The sequence below is a fragment of the Grosmannia clavigera genome (genome assembly GCF_000143105.1).
Source record: "Grosmannia clavigera kw1407 unplaced genomic scaffold GCSC_132, whole genome shotgun sequence".
Lineage (NCBI taxonomy): Eukaryota > Fungi > Ascomycota > Sordariomycetes > Ophiostomatales > Ophiostomataceae > Leptographium > Leptographium clavigerum.
In genome coordinates, this window is record NW_014040810.1 from 617,054 (window position 1) to 635,156 (window position 18,103).

Genomic DNA, 18,103 nt, shown 5'->3' on the forward strand with positions numbered 1-18,103 from the left:
GGAGATACCGACCCGACCAGAGATCAGTCTCCGTGGATCGTACAAACTGTAACCATATGTGAGTAATTTGGCATACTGTGGTAAGACAATATTGTGTGAATCTTACCTTTGTCTTTTTCCATAATTTCCATACAAAGATTGGGATGATAAATATCGGAATGCCGATATATGTCGATACAAAATCTGTAGCAGACCAGTTTCCCTTGAGGAAGACGGAGAAACCTGCCACGAGTGTGATAATAGTTGCACCGATAAACCCAAACCACGCTGTATATGGCTGCCAGGGTGATTTCCATGGGAGGGTATCACGACTGATACCTTGGGCTTTCATTGCTTGATAAAAGCGGATATAACAGAAGCACAATGTGGCCCAGGCTATTAAACCAGCAACGGTGCTCAGATTGAGTAACCAACTGAACGCCTGAGCAGCTCCACCAGTACCAAGGCCTTTATGCGTTAGTAAGCATAAAATGAGTCAAGAAATGGAATTCATAAACACACTCAAATATGCCAGTGGCCCAAACAGCCAAGCCACAATGACAGCCAACCAAGGCACACCGTTGCTCCAAGTGCGGCCGAAGATCTGCGGAAGCTGCCTATCGGTGGTCATGGCCACGATCATTCGAGATCCCACCCAGCAGTATGAGCTTCCGGCTGACCATGCAGATATCAAGATACAAGCATTGACGATCGAAGGCAAAACGGATATGCCTGCCTGCTTGATAGCAATCACCCAGGGAGAGCTGTTGGCATTTCCTGAGCCCGAAATCAGGTCTGAATTTCGTGGGTCGACAATGATGCCTATAAGAAGGGCGCCGAGAATGTAGAAGAAGCCGATGCGGTAGGTTACCCGGTTGGCGGCCTTGGGGATGGACCTGTGTGGATTCACTGACTCGGCCGCACTGATGACGACGGTCTCAACCCCCACAAATGAATATGATGCGTTGACCAAGGCCGACAGAAAGCCCAGAAAGTGGCCAGTAGAGCCGGTGATGCCATCATAATCAACCCAGGCTCCAGGGTGGTGCCAATATTTGAATCCGATAGACTTGTGGTTGGGGCCACCACCTGAAGTTATGACGATGGAAACAATGACGAGTCCGAGAAAGCAGAGGACCTTGATTGCACCGCTGATAACTTCTGTCTCACCGTATAAACGGACGTTGCAGAGATTGATGGCCAAAATGAGGACAAGACTGACGGTAATGACGACTGCAGGTGTGATATCGCTCCAGTAGCTGACGAGCACGGCTGCGGCTGAAATTTCTGACGCTATCCCGATGGTGTAGCAATAGCCGTATGATATTGCTAGCGAAAACCCGACGGCAGGGTCAATGAAGCGTGTGGTCCAATGGGGGAACGAGCCAGCTGTGGGAATCTGGCGAAATCAGTCCAGCTCAGGAAAAGAATAGAAACATGACTGAAGGGAATGAAAAGAGGCATACCACAGTTGCTAGCTCTGAGATACTCTGCATGACACACCAAAGAACTGCACCGACGACGCAAAATGCCAAAAGGAGACCTGCGGGGCCAGCTTTGGCATATGCAGCTCCAGTACCAACAAAGAGGCCGGTACCAATTCCGCTGCAAAAGCCAATCATGGTCACTTGATAATCCCGCAGGCGGCGCTGTGTAGAGCCTTGGCCACCAACATTGAGTTCTAGTTCAAGTTTAGAGGTGTCGTAAAGGGGTGTGGGGTTATGGCGGATTTCCTCGATGGCATCTTGGCTTCCGTTTCCGGAAGGCCTGATGGCCCCAGGCTGTTTGATGTCTGCAGCAGCCATATTGACGTATGGTGGAACTATCCCGTTGGAAAGGCACAATCACTGGACTTTTCGCATATACATATTTAAAGACATCGATTGCACAATTCTACCTTGCAAATTCACCATACTAGAACCACTTTTTTGGCATCAAAAATTACGCAACTGTTTTCCAATTCTATTTGTTTTCGAAAATTTAGCAGGTGAACGGGGCCGAATTAGGTGGCAGAAGTAACGCTATTTGGGTACTCTTTGTTATTTGGCGCATTTTACGTAACTCTAAACGGAAGGCTGAAACCTTCGAATTTTGAACAGCAGTTGGCCGTGGGGCGAATCTTTCGTCTGCTGGCCCTCTACAAAAGGCACAGCATTGCAATTTGTATCCTGACATGTTTTTGTGGCATAGGCCTTTTTGTAGACCTGGCCACTTAATTCGAGAGTGGATTGACAGAGAAGAGACAGCCTTGTCTAGGGTGCTGCCAAATCACATGATGCGATGAATGGGGCAAAACAAAAAACTTTTGACGTGGGGTCGGCATCTCCGTCCACTACCGATCCACTACGATATCGACCGCCGGCAACCCACCTCTTGGGGTACTCCCGCGAGCACCTACTTTTCCAATATCTTTCAATTCCCTGCACGCGCACATATTAAAAGCATATTATCAGGGACCCTCACAAAGGGTTCGCCGCTGCGATGATCTTGTCAGTCATATCGAGCAAACAATACAAAGCCACTAACCCAACCTGTTTTGCGGCTGAGAAACCCCACATGTGGCCGTAGAGCCCCTAGTTTGACTACATAGTATTATCTCTCCGACGATCTATAAAAACTAAACAGAGGAAATCCAGGCCCTCTGTCATCTATCTACTCGTATTTGCATATAAGCACTCGGGTTCGCATTTTGTCCCCTGTTTAATACTGATAAGCAATTTTTTCTCCAAATACGGACAGTAGTGTCACATTAGGCATAGTGCATCAAGATTCTTTGCCGAAGAGAGAAAGGCTGGCTTGTACTGAGTAGGACGATTGGATTTGAGTCATGCTGATCACCCGATAGTTTGTGACGGTCTGCCGAGTATGCTACCCAGAACTTTCTCTGCCTTCGGTTCGTCTAGCTCTTTAGCTCGTCGCGACAAGTACGACAAGGCCTACCCTTAAACATAGACAAGTGACATTTTCCGTTTCTGCTAACTGCTCGTACCGACCCATATCGCAGACTATCAGCTCTGGGAAACCTTGAACCCAGGTGTCCGGGTCTGAAAGATGCCCTCAGGGTCATATTTGGCTGCAACAGCTTTTAGATTCTCTGGATCCAGAAGTTTGGCCATTGGGTTCTGCGCCTTGTCCGCATAGTTGAAGTATGTCCACGGTATATACCCATCCACCGACTTGGCGTAATCGTCGACCTCTTTCAGGTACTCTTTTGCCACCTCGTAGCCGTAGTCGCAGATCTCTTCCTCGCTGACGTTGACCGAGAGCAACATCGACAGCATTTCGGCCCTGCAGATGCTTCTCCAGTCCCATTGAGTTGCCGCCACGCTCGTCGCTCAGACGGCTGTAGTAGCCAGGCAGAGGCTGGAACAGGCACAAGGAGCTGAACTTGCCCGTCTTGCTGACTTTTTTGTTCTTTGCCACCGCCGACATGTGTGCTTCGACTGCCTTTGCCATGATGCGATCGTCGTTGAGGAAGGTGGTCGTGAACCAGAAGTTGCTAGACAGAGTCAGCATTTCAGAGAAAAGTAGTAAGAGACATCCATCGTCTGGGAGACAGCAAGACCTACTAGTAGCTTTCCGGCTGCTCCATAGTCTTGGCAAAATCGGCAAGGGTTGTGTGCTTGAAATCCTTCACAGTGGCCGGGATCGCCAGCAGCTCCTCGAGCTCCGGTGGGTTTTCTTCGCCCTTTGTATTGGCAGCGAAGCTGGTGATAATGATGTCCTTGAACGTCGTTGGCTCATAGTTCCACAGCACAATATAGGAGCTGTTTGGCCTGGACTCGCTTCCGTTTGTAAAGTTTTTCATGGACTGGATGTGCCGCCGCATGTTTGCCTCCGTCGGCTCTGAAAGAAGCATACCACCCCACAAGCCTTCCCAGCCGATAGTCTTCGCGTCAAAACGGGTGACGATACCAAAGTTGCCCGCACTAGCTCCTTTCAGTGCCCGCCACAGGTCACTGTTCTCGTCCCTGTTGGCGCTGACGACTCGCCCATCGGACAGCACAATTTCTGCATTGACAATCTGGTCACAGCCAAACCCGACGCGTGGAATATACCACCAGATGCCACCGCCGGTGAGCAGTCCCGACACGCCAACAGAGGCTGTGCGGCCTCCAGCAATGGAGATATTCTCTGCAGCGATATCCTGGTAGGCCTCGCTCCATTTTGTTCCCGGAAGCAATGAGACAATGCCCTTGTCATTGTGCACTGTGGCTCCATGCATGTGAAGACCCAGATCTATTAGGATCCCGCCATCCGTGTTGCTCGCGCCCCAAGTGGAGTGGCCTCCGGCGCGAACTGCAAATAGGCAATGTGGCTCTGCCGCGAGTGCCTTCACGATCTTGACCACATCCTCGGTGGTCTTGGGATGCACGATACTGTGCGGCTTCTTCTGCGCCGTGAGGGACCAGAAAGATTCGATGCGCGCCTTGTACAGTTTCGTATCGGAGGCAGTCACCAGATCGCTCAGGCCTGCCTTGTCAAAGGCTTCGAGAGTCGTCAAAACTGCAGCAGTATTAACAGACATTCTGTGGCCGGTATGGAGCGAGAGAAGTATAAATGAGAGCAAGAGTATAGAAGTTAAAAATATATGTGTGGGTGGCGTATGTTTTCAATACAAAGGTGCGTTTGGACGTGCTTTTATGGACAAAGAAACCCGGCTTTATATGTAGCATCCTCTTGTACGAGGACACGGCCCAGTGCGAGTAGGCGAATACTCCGCTGCAAGAGACGCAAAAAGTTTGGCTAATTGTGTGCTGGAACACGTGGCACATCGCAGTCGGGGGTCCTGACCCACGACGACTGTGACTTGGCACATTGCTTTGAGAGACTAGGGAGATTATGCCGGCATGTACGGCCCGCATGCAAGACTGGTCGCGTTCGATAAATGGCAGCTACTGCTTCAGTTCCGTATGTTCCTTGTTCATGTTACATGTGACAGGTCAATGTAACGCACAGAGCAACGCAACCGTGGACAGTCGCTATGCACTTACTGAGTACAACCAGTAAAGCGTGGCAGTTGTGGAAGATCGCAGATCTACTCCGTAGCAGAGATGGGAACAGCCAGAAGGGCATCTTGCAGATTGATACCACAACCATTACGTGTGAGCAGCAAAAGGAGATGGTAGCAATGCACAAGCGTGGGCGTGGATGCGTATTTCAGAGCGCAGGACTCCATATGGTAGTAAATATAATAGTAGGTCCACTCATAGAGGGTTCGCAGTTGACCCAATTGACTGCTCTAACGTCGTTGCTCCCGAGGGCTTGCGCGTTCGATTTCCGTTGGTGTGTGCCATGGAGCAGGGAATAACTGAGGTCGTATCGGTCCGGACAGATTGTATCCAGGAGAAAGTAGCCGGGAGAGATTAGGAAGATGTACATAGCTTACGGAAGTGACGAGCACTCTGGCTTTGGTAAGCCATTCGCCACCATGCAGCTAGGACCTGGACATAAGAACAATTTCTTTATGCAGACAACCGATGCCGTGAATATATACAAGCGGTCAAGGTAGAGGTTGCATTCAAAGGTGTAATATGTACTCCGTACACCACTCAAGACTGGCATAAGCCTCTTCACCCATCCGGTCGAGGTCCCTGTCCGAGCAGCAAGGGAAGGTAAGCTGTAAATCAGCGCTCTCGCATTCAAACTTCCGTCCACTGGTTAAAGAACATTTTTAGACAGAAAGTGGACGTAACAAGAGAGCGAATACTAGTACTGCAGAGATATATCTTCTGTCAAGTAAGGCATATTGCCACACCGGGAAAAGCCAAATACTAGATACACCTGATCTCTGGCGGCCACAATATGTACGACCCGTACAAGTGGTGGCCGCCCTGATCTCTACTGGTGACTGGCTACGATTACATAATGAGCATAATCGCCGGCGGCGGCCTAGTGGGTTGTGTGGTGGCCACGGGCCTAAAGGAGCATATGCCTACGGCCCACGTGCTGTGCCGAAGGCCGGATCGTACACCCGCGACAGTGCAGACTATGCAGCCTGGTCGGCGGCAGCAGGCAACCATGTCCACTGGTCGTACGCCAGGCTGTTGCCGTATTGTTGCCAGACGGAGCACTGATTCGATGGTGGCCTTTTCACGTGACCTCAGCTCTGGTGACAGGACGGGATCCTCCGCTGACCTCAAGCACGGGCGCAGCGTGGACCAATATGGGCGAGACCACGTTGCTTGCCTACCAGCAGAAAGGTGGCGACAACGTCGGGCTGTCGTATATTTGCGAGGGCAGGCTCCAGATATCGGCGAGTGTGTACGCCTCTGCATAGTCACGGGTTCGTGGCCGCATCGAGGATGGATCCAAGAGTGTGTTCATTTTCTTTGTCTCCTGAATGTCCATCTACTACCACTAACCCATTTAGTCGACCTCAACGTCATTCTCGTTTCCCTCAGCACACATATCCACCCTCACGTGTTTCTTAATCACGCCCCGTTGCTTCCTATTCAGTGCAAACTCAGTTCCGCCCATCCCACCCCCTAAAATCCCTCGACACCCGTTCTACTTCCTCAGGACTAGGGACTACGTACGATACCAGCTGAGTCTCCCGGTTGGGTGGTTCGTGGGGATGCTGGTTGGAATGGCCGTGGTGCTCGTGAGGGCCTCGATGGCCATGATGTCGGGACTGCCCCTGGTACCCTTGCCTCTGATTTTCAAAGTATGCTTGAGTCGAGCCTTGTTCCCTATGCCATTCATTTTCCTGGCGATGTTGCCTTCGGTATTCCCGATGCACTTCCTGCTCTTCTTGCAGTTGCTGGTCCCGACGCCTCCGTAGGTCTTCACGCCTCTGCTCGTCCTCACGCCTCTGCTGTTCTCGGCACCTCGCTTCTTCCCAGCTTTCTCCTTCTTCCCGGCGCCTATCTTCTTCCATGGTGTGTCGATAGCCATGATCGCTGCGGCCGTGCAGACAGTTCTCGAGCGGCCGCCTTGATACTTCGCCGTCGCGATGCCACCAGTGGCCTCTGCCTCGCCGGTTGTTGGGACTCTGCTCGAACGTCTGTGTCCGTTCCAGTGTTGACTCTCCCGACAGTGAGAATAAGCTACGTTTCCTGTCAGTGCGTGTAGTGATAGTATCCCGGTTTTCAATCACCAGCTCGCGAAATGTCTCGCAGAGATCATACCCGGAGGAGGGCCTGCTTGGCCCCTGGCCCCGTGGATGTATCTGTCTGTCCCTCGGATGCATTGCGTTCGTTTTCCGATAATTCTGGCTACGGCCTAGCAAGAGTGATTTTCTGCTTGCTCCTCTCCAGGAAAAGAGCACAATCCTGGATGCCGCGAACGATGTATTTATACTCATCGTGGAGCCACGACTTTGACAGTGAGGCTTTTACTGACCTCATCAAAACCATCGTCATGACAGGACCTAGTTACTACCTTCCTTCAAAAGGACCGGATTTCGTCGCCTCGAACTCTCCTTCGCTACTATGAATCATACACGTTCGATGACAAGACCAGGAAGCCATCACAACCTGAGCTGCCGACCCACTGCAGCATGGGGTTACACCGGTATCCACGTTGCCCAGCTCCGCCAACAGGGCTGCATTGTAACCGAGATACTGTCCTCATATTAACAGCCTGCCAACGCAGTCTGCCTGGGTGTCCAGATGTTCAAACGTCCCCGTTACTCTGTCTATTCAACACCGAAAATCCACCTTTGCTTCTTCGCTCTGGAAGCTATCAGCAGTCAACCCTCTCTTCGTTCCCGTTCTTCGGCCTAGCGGGCTCTAAAGATAAAGCAGTTTGTGATGGTGTAGTGAATCTGGATGAATATGCTACCTGCAGCTATCTAACGATGCAGGCTGGCTATGCTATGACTAGGTGACTAGGTGGGGCATGGGGCATGCCCACGTGACACATCTGGCCCACTTAGTAGACCCAGGCGCCATAACCGACAGAATGGACCGCAAAGCGGAGAATGCGGGAAAATCGCCCGGGAAGGGCAGCAACCGGGGACAGCACCGTGCACGCAGATCGCGCCATACATGAGACCTTTATCATGACTCGACTTCACGATCCCACTCGAGCGGCCGCGCTGTCAGCGGAAAACACGTGCCTAGTGTGCGCCACCGTGCGCCACCGTGCATATACCGTGCGAGCAACGGCGCGTCGACGGTCCTACATCTCGGTTAATTCGCCTCGTGTGTGCTGCAGGGTCACCGGAGTGTGACAGTCAGAGGATTGCAAGATACTCCATACAGAGGGTGGAACTCGTTTTTGGCAGAACACGACAGAGTTTCGTCATCTCTTGCACAGGGAGGGCATGGCTGCGAGGCGAGAGTCCTTCCCGGCCCCCTCCTGAAATTTGTGGTTTCTCAGGCGAAAAAAAAACGTCAAAGCTGTATTTTCAGCCGCGCCACATCCGAAAAGATGGCGTTCACATCGACAGGGGTAACGAACAGGAGGGCACGAAAAATACGGAAACCGGAAGTAGGATACTTGATAAGCATGCGAGCGAATAGTGCGGCTTTTGTTGATCGCCATCACAGCTCCTTGGCTTGGCCACAGGCGCCCGACAGGGATGCAGCATGGTCTCACAACAGCCATCCTTACAACTGCGAAATGGCAAACCTGGATGGGCAAGCCCGCCAGAAGAGCATACGACGCACATAGTACGTCGTAGAAGGGGCTGTCGGTGTGGGTGGGGCAGCTCCAATTTGGCCATTCTGGAAAAAGAAAGAGGATGAAAATAAAAGTGGTTTCGGCGACGCCAAGCGAGCCAGAGGCAAGGGGAGGAAAGCCGCAGCTGCAGAGCGCAGGTGTTGGATGTCGGTCGCACCCCGTCGTCCTCGCATTCCCGCCGGGATCGCCATTCGGACGTCTCATTGGACGTCGATGTGCAAATAGTGTAATGCTGGGTAGCATCGCGGCAGGCGCCGGGGCTTTTACACAGTGAGCTAGCGAGAATAACAGGCCAATCTCAATCTTCCAGATCTCGGAAACAAGATGAATCAAAGATGGGGGAATGGGGGGAAACGCAGCTGCACAGTCCGAAGATACATAGCATGGCATATCCAGGGAGGGCAGAAGGAACGCACGGGATTTCCGTTTTTGTTTCGGGTCCCAGCTGCGTGCGAACGAACAGGGAAATTGAAATCTGACAAGGAAACTTGGGGGACACAGACCAGAAACGGCTCCACAGCACCGCACGAATCACGCAAGCCATCCAAAATACTCCTACCTGCTCGTACTACTCGCATGTGACGGGCTCGTGCGTGGTCCGTACGATGTACGAGAGCAATGTGCAGTCCGCTGCGGTGGCGGAAGATAAGGGGGGAAGGTGACCAGAGCTGCAGGCAAAATGGGATAGGAGAACACAAAACGACAGGAGGCATAGCCAGAAAATGATCAGTCTCTTTTGCTCTGGCATGGCAATCCCACTTTCTCGGTGACCAACTCGCTGGGTGGGTGGGGTGCTGTTATACTGGCCAGCATTCGACAGCTTCCATGTATCTTATCTTAGTTTATGCCTCCCACCAGAACCACGACGAACACTCTTCTCAGCTGCCCAGAACGGGTAACCGCACTAGGACACAGCCGCACCCCCCTTCCCCGGGCACTGTCTGAGGAACAATGCTGTTCTCCTGGTCGGCCATGCAAGGGCTGGAGGAGGGGGTGTCAGCCGATCCTCAAGATTCACTCCTCAGCCTTGGAGTCTGTGGTATGCTTGACTATTACGACTGTAGTCTTGCTCTTCCCCCACGTCTCCCTTCACCTACTCTTACCACAAGCATGCCAATGTCATACCGTGGCCCGGCAGTGTTTCTGGGCCCCAGACACTGGCCTTTGTCATTTCTTTTCTTTTTCTCATGTTATCTGTTGCTCTTATAAGTTGTGAGCATCCCGGTCCACTGACGTTCCTCGACTTCTGTGTATCTCCTCCCCTCTCTATCGTCTTCTTTCTCCCTTACTTTCAAACGACCCATCTTCTCAATTGCCCACTCAGACTCGTCGTCCTTTGCGCCTCCGAATCTTACCTGACTGCCTCTGCTTACCCTCCTATTACCCCCCTGTTCCTAGACAGCACCACAACATGTCTTCGCCGTCTACCCCTCTTTCGACCAGCGATCTGGAAAGCTGGGAGCCAAATGATGTCCAGAAGCTGCTCCACACGCTCATCCACAGACACTGTGTCTTCTCCGGCATGCACAACTGTGCCGCCGAGATGGAGAGAACGGTACAGATGCTCACCTCCGAGCAGCTTGCCGAAATGGGTATCCCTGAAGAGCCGTCGGGCCAATTCCTTGTCCAGTGGTTCACCATCTATCGTGAGCTATCTCGACTCAAGGGTACAGACACCACGCTGCAGGAGAAGCTGGTACAGGTACAAGTTCTTTTATTTCCTTTCTGTCTGCTCCCGTCCGCCTGCCGTCATCTATTTCTGACATGTCCCAAAGACTGCCGACCGCATCCGTACTGAGGGTGAGGGAATGCCAGCACCGCCTCCGCCAAGGTATGTTTGTATTTTCTGGTCCCTCGTCGTATCGTCCCTTACCAGACAGCCGTGGCTAATTCGGGCAAAGCGCCATGCCACCACGGCCTCAACAAGGACAGAAGCGCAAGGCACCGGTAGACGAAGAGCAGCCGCCAAACTTACAGCAACAGCTGCAAGAACAGGCCACAAAGGCTCAACCGCTGCGGCAACAGCCACCTCCGCAGATGCAGATACAGACGCAGCCGCAGACGCAAACACAGCCAGAAGTGATATTTGTGCAGGAGAAAAAGGTGTCGCCGCCAGAGCAGTCGTTGCCATCAGACCAAATCATCACCAGGCCGCCGCGATCAACTTTGGGACCACAACCGGCATCACTGCACCCAAATCGACACGGCAAGAAGTCGTGGGAAGAAATTCTGCCCAAAACGGAAGACGGCAACTGGGACACGCGCAAGATCGACAACGACGTCATCCGCAGCATCGACGACTACCAGCTGCGCCTTATGATCCTCGAGCAGCGAAACAGACAACTGCTGCGAGATGCCCGAGAAAAGGACAACAGCGCCCCGTCAAATGGCCGCCATACTTGAGCGAGCTGGCAGTACTCGTTCTTTTCACACGGCTTTGCTTTTTTGTTGCCCCGGTTTATTTTTCATTTATGATATCTTTCCTTGTTCTCTTATTTCCCCCCCTTTCCCCTTTTTCACTTCTATTCCCGCCTGGCCTCGCTTCTTTCTATAGGTGTAGGACAGTGACCGGGTATTGCGGTAGCACCGTTTGAAAGAACAATCCGAGCACGCGTATTGTTGGATAAAATTTGTTGGGTCTCGCTTGGAATTCGCTTCGGAAGGTTTGCACGGTAGCTTACTGGCTCAGAATGGCATGCTCTAAATGGGTCTCAGAACTGTCGAATCACATTCGACTGCTGTGCATCAACAAATCTGACGTGCATGATAGCCAGTCGGGCTGTAGTGTCTGCATGTGGGTGTATTGTGTGTGTGCTCGTAAGGAGTATTTCTTTGCCAATGGCCATGCGTCTCTGTTCCGCGATCTGCACACTTAGTGGCTTGTCGGATTTTCCTTGTTCCTTATCCGAACACCCGCCACGCCTTGCCGTTTCCCCGCCATGGCTATTGTCGCCACGGAACTGCTGTGGGTCCTTTGCGCCATCCCAACTGTTGCCTTCTGTTGCATTCTAAGCTGTACCATATTACAATATTTCCACGGACAGTTTTCTTCCTCTCCCTACCACGGCATACCCAGCACATACGGCCTTGCGGTCTGCACTTTTGAAGCTTCTACACCAGTTGCACGAGCAGACACCTGCGAACACCTGCGTCCAATATGGCCGACATGGATGTGGACAACACAGTCCCAGGTAACACTTCTATTATACCAGGACTCCGTCCCTGTCTTTCGGGTTTAGCTTGTTTGCTGACCGATGCCAGTCGTCATCAAGCACCAGGGCAAATCATACAACATCGACGTCGACACCTCCGAGCCGGGCTCTGTCTTTAAATACCAGGTCTACAGCCTGACCAGCGTGCAGCCAGAGAACCAGAAGATCCTCTGCAAAGCCAGCCAGATCAAGGATGACACGGACATGTCGAAGCTGCGCCTGAAGGCAGGCCAGGTCATCATGGTGCTGGGACAACCGGGTGAAGCACCAGCGCGGTTCGAGGCGCCCAAGGAGAAGACCCGCTTCGTCGAGGACATGAGCGCCCGAGAGCTAGCACAGAAGGGCGGACTCGCCGTCCCTGTCGGCCTCGAGAACCTTGGAAACACGTGCTACTTGAACTCGTCTTTGCAGGTCATGCGGTCCATCCCAGAACTGCAGGACAACCTGGTCAACCACTTCAAGCCCAGTGAGGACCGGTCCGTCTCAAACCTGACCAGCACGCTCCGCGACGTCTTCTTGGACATGTCCACGACAGGCGATACCGTCCGACCTGAGGGCCTCCTCAGCATGCTGCGCAAGTGCAACGAGCGATTTGCTGAGCGAACCCGCACGGGTGCATATGCACAGCAGGATGCCGAGGAGGCCTGGACCTATCTCATCAACAACCTCAAGACGACGCTGCCCCTCGAGGATGAGACGCCCGCGGCTGCAGAGGGTAGTGCTGGAAGCAGCACCAATGAGAACGGTTCCAGTGCCAGCAAAAGCAAAGGAAAATCAAGCGTCATCGACCGTTACATGACTGGCCAGCTGGAGAGCGTGACCGTCTGCGACGAGGCCGAAGGAAACACAGAGGACAACGTCAAGCCGGAGAGCAAGGCTTTTCGTGTCCTGGACTGCCACATCAACGAGTCGGTCAATCATCTGCGCGATGGTCTGCTGGCCGGCCTAGTGCACAAGATGGAGAAGTCGTCTGACGTGCTGGGCCGGACCGCCGGCTTCACATCGACCGACCGCATCTCACAACTGCCCAAGTACCTCGGTGTGCACGTGCTGCGCTTCTCGTGGAAGCGGACTGCCCAGCTCAGCACCAAAATTTTGCGCAAGGTCACTTTCCCGCTGGACCTCGACATCACCGAGTTCTGCACTGACGAGTTGCGCCTCCGGCTGGCCCCCATTCGCGACAAGGTCCGCGAGGTGGCCAAGGACGTCGAGGAGATCGAGCGCAGCAAGAAGAAGCGCAAGCGCCGCATTTCGGAGAGCAAGCAGTCGGGTGAGCCCGCATCATCGAGCAGCAGCAGTGCCGCCGGCAACAGCAGTGGCAACACCAGCAGCAAAACAAGCGGCAAGAAAGAAGAGCCCGTCGAGAATTTCAAGACCGACGCCGAGATCGAGGCAGAGAAGCAGGCCGTGGTTGAGAAGGCCAAGGAGGAGCTCTACCAGCTGGTCAAGCCGCACCTAGAGCAAGACCGGTATGCCAACCACAGCGGCCTCTACCAGTTGCGGGCCGTCCTCACCCACCAGGGCGCCCGCTCTGACAGCGGCCACTACACGGCCTTCGTCAAGAAGGGCACCATCCTGAACCCTGTCTCTGGCCGCATGTCCGAGGAGGACGGCAACTGGCTCTGGTTCAACGACGAGACCGTCACAGAGGTGGCTGCTGACCGCATCGAGAGCCTAGCTGGCGGCGGGCCGTCCCATTCTGCTTTTATGCTGCTCTATGCATCCGTGCCGCTGCTGCTGCCGGAGAACCGCGTGACAGAAAAATTCTCGCAATCATAGACAGATGGGAACCCTAATGAGGAGGGCAAGCGCTGTTGGACTTTCGATTTGGACAACGGTCATGCTTTGACGAACGCACAATGCCGATGATCATGACCAAATGCAAACAGCAAAATATGCATAGATATGGATTTAGAGTGTTGAACCATGCAAGGACCAGCCACTGCTACCTACTCTCTCGCCAGTGATGCCATCATTCAAAAACAATGTGAGCCGCTTGTCTTCCGCTTTCGCCAACACTGCACAGGTTTACGAAAGTCAAACTTCATATCCGCCGTGCACGTTCTGCAAATGAGTATAACAGTCGCCCGATACCACGAATGTTCTCAGACACACCCAGCAAATATGGAATCCACAGCCTTTGCAAGTCATGTGATTGCAACCCTGGGTTCTTTCGATGCTCGTAGTGCATTTCGGGCAATCCTTGACACCCAGCTCTTTTTTTACTTTCACTAGTGCTGCCAAGCCACCAGATGCATCACCCTTGTGCTCGGCACACGTTACTCCGGGGTGGGCAGAATGGCAGCCTGTGCAGGTGGATACGAAACATTTTGTACAGGTGAACATCGCTGGACTCTCAGCCGACTCGGGTGTGATGCGGTAAAATTGAGTGCAGTCTGGTGTCGGGCAAGGCCGGAATTGATCAGGATGTCGGCGGACGTAGGAATCATGGGAAGCTACAAGGATATCCTCAAATGTTTCCGAGAGCACGGAATCCTGAATCTCAAGCAGAGTCACGACCTTTCGGCAATTGCCGGAGTCGCCTATGCAGGCGATGCAAAAGGCTGTTGTTCCAGAGGACTGTGCCTGGCACATATTCGTGAAGCAGAGGCCGCAGTAGAAGTGGTTGCACGAAATGCGGACCGGGTTCTCGGCTTCGCAAAAGCAGACCGAACAATCCGGCATGGAGTTTGGTGCTCGTCTCATAGGCCCTTCTTGGCAGCTTGCGATAATGGTTTTAGCTAGGTCGACGTCCTCGGCGGATCCAGGAACGGAGAGAATCCCCGATTCCACGTCAAAAGTGACTTTGGCGTTTCCCAACTCGGATTTGAGCGCCTCGACGCCTCCGCAGATAGCCCACCGGCGCTCATAGTCGTGTGTGAGCTCGATTCGGAGCACAGTTGACGTCGTCTCTGCGATGATCGAAAGGAGCGCATCTGTCGCCTCTGCAAACCTCGCTTCTGGCCCAAAAATTCGAAACTGGGTAGAACGAACGTCTCTGATGATAACAATAGCTAGATCGTGTTCGATCATCTTCAGCCTCTTGTATGTGTTTTTGTCAAAGGTGAAGTCCGCAAACCAGACTTTCTTTCCGTCCTTCTCCATCACCTGTCCATGCACAATACGTTCCAGGTCTCTTTGAGCTTCAGCGATCAGCCCGCGGTCCTCGCCTTCGAGCTTCAGAATCCGGTGAAAACTGTGAGGCGCAGTTACAGAAAATCGAATGAAGCTATGCTTCCAAGTCTTTTCGCGCTCGTCGATCTGTCCCTTTACAACATCGTAAACTGGGGTTGACACTTTAAATTTGGCCGAGGTGACAAGCTGCACGGAGAGTTTTCCGGAATCGTGGAACGGCAGCGTCTTACCATCCAGTACCTCAACCGCTTTCCGGGCATGTGCCTCGTCGACAAAAGTTGCTCGACCTTTGAACCTTTTGTCTTTTCCATCGTTTTGTTTCTGGAGCGTCCATCGTTTCAGAGGACCGTGTTCGTACAGCATAGACAAGATCATGACAGAATCCATGTCTGTATCGGCAACATAGCTTGGCTGGCTGAAGTCGACATGCGACGGCTGGTCAGTAGCAGAGAATCCCTGGGTAATGTCCTGTTCCGTGACGGTGGCCAGCAAGCCTGTCAACTTGACAGTCCACATCTCGCTGCCCTGCTCGGTCGCCTTGACCATCGGTGCCTCGGCTCCAACTAAAGAACCCAGAATCGTGTACCTGCCGTCTCGAAATTCAGTGTGCATCCTCGCTGCAATGTCCGCCTGTTCGAAGTCGAGGAAGGCATCGCGAGTTGGACGATGCCAAGAACAGTACACCTGCCTGCAGTCAATCTGATGGAATGTCGATCCTGTAGGCACCGGAACCGGAATGGAAACGACGTCCAGGGAAAGCTTGATGTATGTCTTGAGTTTGCAGCACGCTGACTCGGAAAACTTTGCATCTCTGACCTTGATGATGGCTGTGCATTCTTCCTGGCCCAAGTGCGTGATGATCCGCACCGCGTTGGTCGGCACGTTCAGGCCGACCTCTGCCAGTATAGCCACAACCGACCGCTTGGAACTGCCGTTTGGGAGGTTGGTTATACGAACGGCTGAGAAATCCGAGGGGAGGGAAATATCCTTGACGGTCGCGCCGTCGCCAAATTGGACCCATGCACCTCCGAGTTCTCGGGTCCAGGTCTCAATAGAGTCATGCTCCTGTCTCGGACGACGGTAAGCATCTTGGGTAATGTATAAAAGCATTCGGAACGTATAGGCGCACCTTTCGATCCTCGCCGTCTTCAGCCTGGTTGTGCGAGAAACGGCACGTGGCTCCGTTCCTGCACCTCCCTCGGGCAAAGAAGTGGCAGGGGTTTTGGGCACGTATAGCCGGTAGCTGCTGGGGAGTTCCCTCATGGGAAAATCTACAGGTCATGCCGCGCAGGCAGTTGCCGCGGTTATAGTATGTGCATTGAGGTCTGACTGGGGTTGGCCGTATATGTTGATGGACGCGTTCTCTGTTAAAAATCTCGTATTCTCCAAGGGCCAGTTCATAGTCATCCTCAAACTCTCCGAGGATGTGTCCATGTCTGTCCTCGAACGGCCGATCGTGCTCTTCCCAGGTCGGGGGAGAAACCGTATTGCCCATATTGATGGATTTTGCGGCGTTCAAGGCCGAAGACAGCTTGGCAAATCGTCCAAGCTTCGCGTTGTTCTTATTTATGGACACGGCTGGTTGCGGGGTTGGTCGATCTCCAGGCAGAATTTAAGTAAGCATCTAATATTAGATAAGTCATGGAAGAAAAGCATGGGATTTTCTGAAAGGAAGCTAAAGCTAGTGTTGCACGTGACCCTGTGGGTCAGTGTGCAGAGTTTTCACTCCCGCAGTACAGCCTGCACTAGCTTCTAGTGCAGGGAAATACATGCACCTTTCCACAGGTCATGAGCCCTCTTGATCCGCAAGTTCATCAAAAAAGTGCATCAAATCTATCAAAATACCTTCATTTTCGATCATATATCATCAAATCCGTCCTTTGGGGCGTTGATTCAGTCGTTTTCGACCAAGCGCTCGTTTCGCGTGCGCTAAATACATTTACAACCCTATACCCAACGGGTGCAAGCAGCGGGTTTACCCCTGCTTCTTTCTTTTAATCTAGCTAATAGACGGCTTCTATTCTGACAATACCCTTGCTAATTCGTCTCGTTTGAATTACCGCGATGGAGTACACCAACAAATTTGGATCTGTGATCCACGTGCTTAACTTAGAAGAAAATGGCTTCGTCGAATGGGACGTTGCTCTACGTGCGGTTGAACACGCTGAATAAAAACAAAGCATTTTCTAACAGGCCTAGTAGAGGCCCTAGCTTGAATTGTTAATAATAATGGAGAAGAGACTTAAGGGAGTCGTTGGAAGCCTACGAGCTCTAGGAAGCAAATCGTAATGCTACTTAGAATTATATTGTAAGGGTATTCTACACACGCGTCTCTACGCACCGGTTCGGCAACTAGTCGCTTACTAAGCGACAGACTTAACGAACTATCTTAACACGTTGCACGGGACTAGCACAGCCACTTAGCTGCGCCACGCCCCACTGGGTTTGCGCTACACCGCATCTTCCAGCCACGTATATATTAGCTGGCAGGCCTTTGCCTACTAATCTCCTATAGTTCGTTAAGTTGAAGTCTTAATACAACAGTACAAACCAGTTAAGCCTTCGTGACTACGCATTGCACACCAGCCCCTTACATATATTACTATAACAACTTAAAATGTTAAAGATTGTTTGGCAGGATATAGGTATAAGCCTAGCAGGCTGCCGCACGTTAATTACCTAGCAGCCTGCGCTTGTTTTTAAGGCGTTAGCCTAGTGGTTTTAGGAGATGTTGCTTTTAAGTTTATTAGCATAAAACTGTCTTTCTTTAATTGGCCGTCTGCTTTTCTTAATTGTTTTTAATATGTAGCTTAACAACTAGCTCTTGCTTTCTTTGCGCTTTTAGACCTATTTAAAGGCATAATTTTATGCTATAAACTTAAATTACTTCTTTTAGTATAAGTAGTATAATAAAGGATAAATATTTAGAATTAAGCTTTTAACTATAGCGCTATACTTTAAGAAGTCTTTAAGCTTTATAGTTACCTTTAATAAACTAAGAGCTAGACTATAATAACGTCTAGTATTCCTTAGAAGCATAATAAAAAAAGGCTATTAAAGTTAACTATTAAATAACATTAGCAAAGATTTAAAGAACGTTACCTAGATTAGCTAATATGCAATATATATAAGTGCTAGCACTTAGTAAT

The 18,103-nt window shown here is 51.8% G+C and overlaps 6 protein-coding genes across 6 annotated transcripts; 2 read left to right on the forward strand and 4 right to left on the reverse strand.

The window, feature by feature from the left end:
- Positions 1 to 475: 475 nt before the first annotated feature.
- On the reverse strand, positions 476 to 1,784 carry CMQ_5264 (amino acid permease; the record flags this gene model as incomplete). Its single annotated transcript, XM_014319009.1, has 2 exons — positions 476 to 1,378; positions 1,446 to 1,784. 2 exons carry the CDS (start codon positions 1,782 to 1,784, stop codon positions 476 to 478), a joined length of 1,242 nt encoding a protein of 413 aa, XP_014174484.1.
- Positions 1,785 to 2,987: 1,203 nt separating this feature from the next.
- CMQ_5182 (FAD linked oxidase) lies at positions 2,988 to 4,507 on the reverse strand (the record flags this gene model as incomplete). The annotated part of the gene is made up of 3 exons (XM_014318927.1): positions 2,988 to 3,267; positions 3,368 to 3,478; positions 3,549 to 4,507. 3 exons carry the CDS (start codon positions 4,505 to 4,507, stop codon positions 2,988 to 2,990), a joined length of 1,350 nt encoding a protein of 449 aa, XP_014174402.1.
- Positions 4,508 to 6,510: 2,003 nt separating this feature from the next.
- CMQ_5159 (uncharacterized protein) lies at positions 6,511 to 7,482 on the reverse strand (the record flags this gene model as incomplete). Its single annotated transcript, XM_014318904.1, has 2 exons — positions 6,511 to 6,985; positions 7,424 to 7,482. 2 exons carry the CDS (start codon positions 7,480 to 7,482, stop codon positions 6,511 to 6,513), a joined length of 534 nt encoding a protein of 177 aa, XP_014174379.1.
- A 2,536-nt stretch (positions 7,483 to 10,018) lies between these two features.
- CMQ_5334 (uncharacterized protein) lies at positions 10,019 to 11,010 on the forward strand (the record flags this gene model as incomplete). Its single annotated transcript, XM_014319079.1, has 3 exons — positions 10,019 to 10,309; positions 10,383 to 10,438; positions 10,509 to 11,010. The coding sequence occupies 3 exons, from the start codon at positions 10,019 to 10,021 to the stop codon at positions 11,008 to 11,010; spliced, it is 849 nt and encodes a 282-aa protein (XP_014174554.1).
- A 754-nt stretch (positions 11,011 to 11,764) lies between these two features.
- On the forward strand, positions 11,765 to 13,598 carry CMQ_5278 (ubiquitin carboxyl-terminal hydrolase; the record flags this gene model as incomplete). Its single annotated transcript, XM_014319023.1, has 2 exons — positions 11,765 to 11,798; positions 11,869 to 13,598. The coding sequence occupies 2 exons, from the start codon at positions 11,765 to 11,767 to the stop codon at positions 13,596 to 13,598; spliced, it is 1,764 nt and encodes a 587-aa protein (XP_014174498.1).
- A 500-nt stretch (positions 13,599 to 14,098) lies between these two features.
- Positions 14,099 to 16,449, reverse strand: CMQ_5283 (uncharacterized protein; the record flags this gene model as incomplete). Its single annotated transcript, XM_014319028.1, has 3 exons — positions 14,099 to 14,215; positions 14,280 to 16,019; positions 16,084 to 16,449. The coding sequence occupies 3 exons, from the start codon at positions 16,447 to 16,449 to the stop codon at positions 14,099 to 14,101; spliced, it is 2,223 nt and encodes a 740-aa protein (XP_014174503.1).
- Positions 16,450 to 18,103: the final 1,654 nt, after the last annotated feature.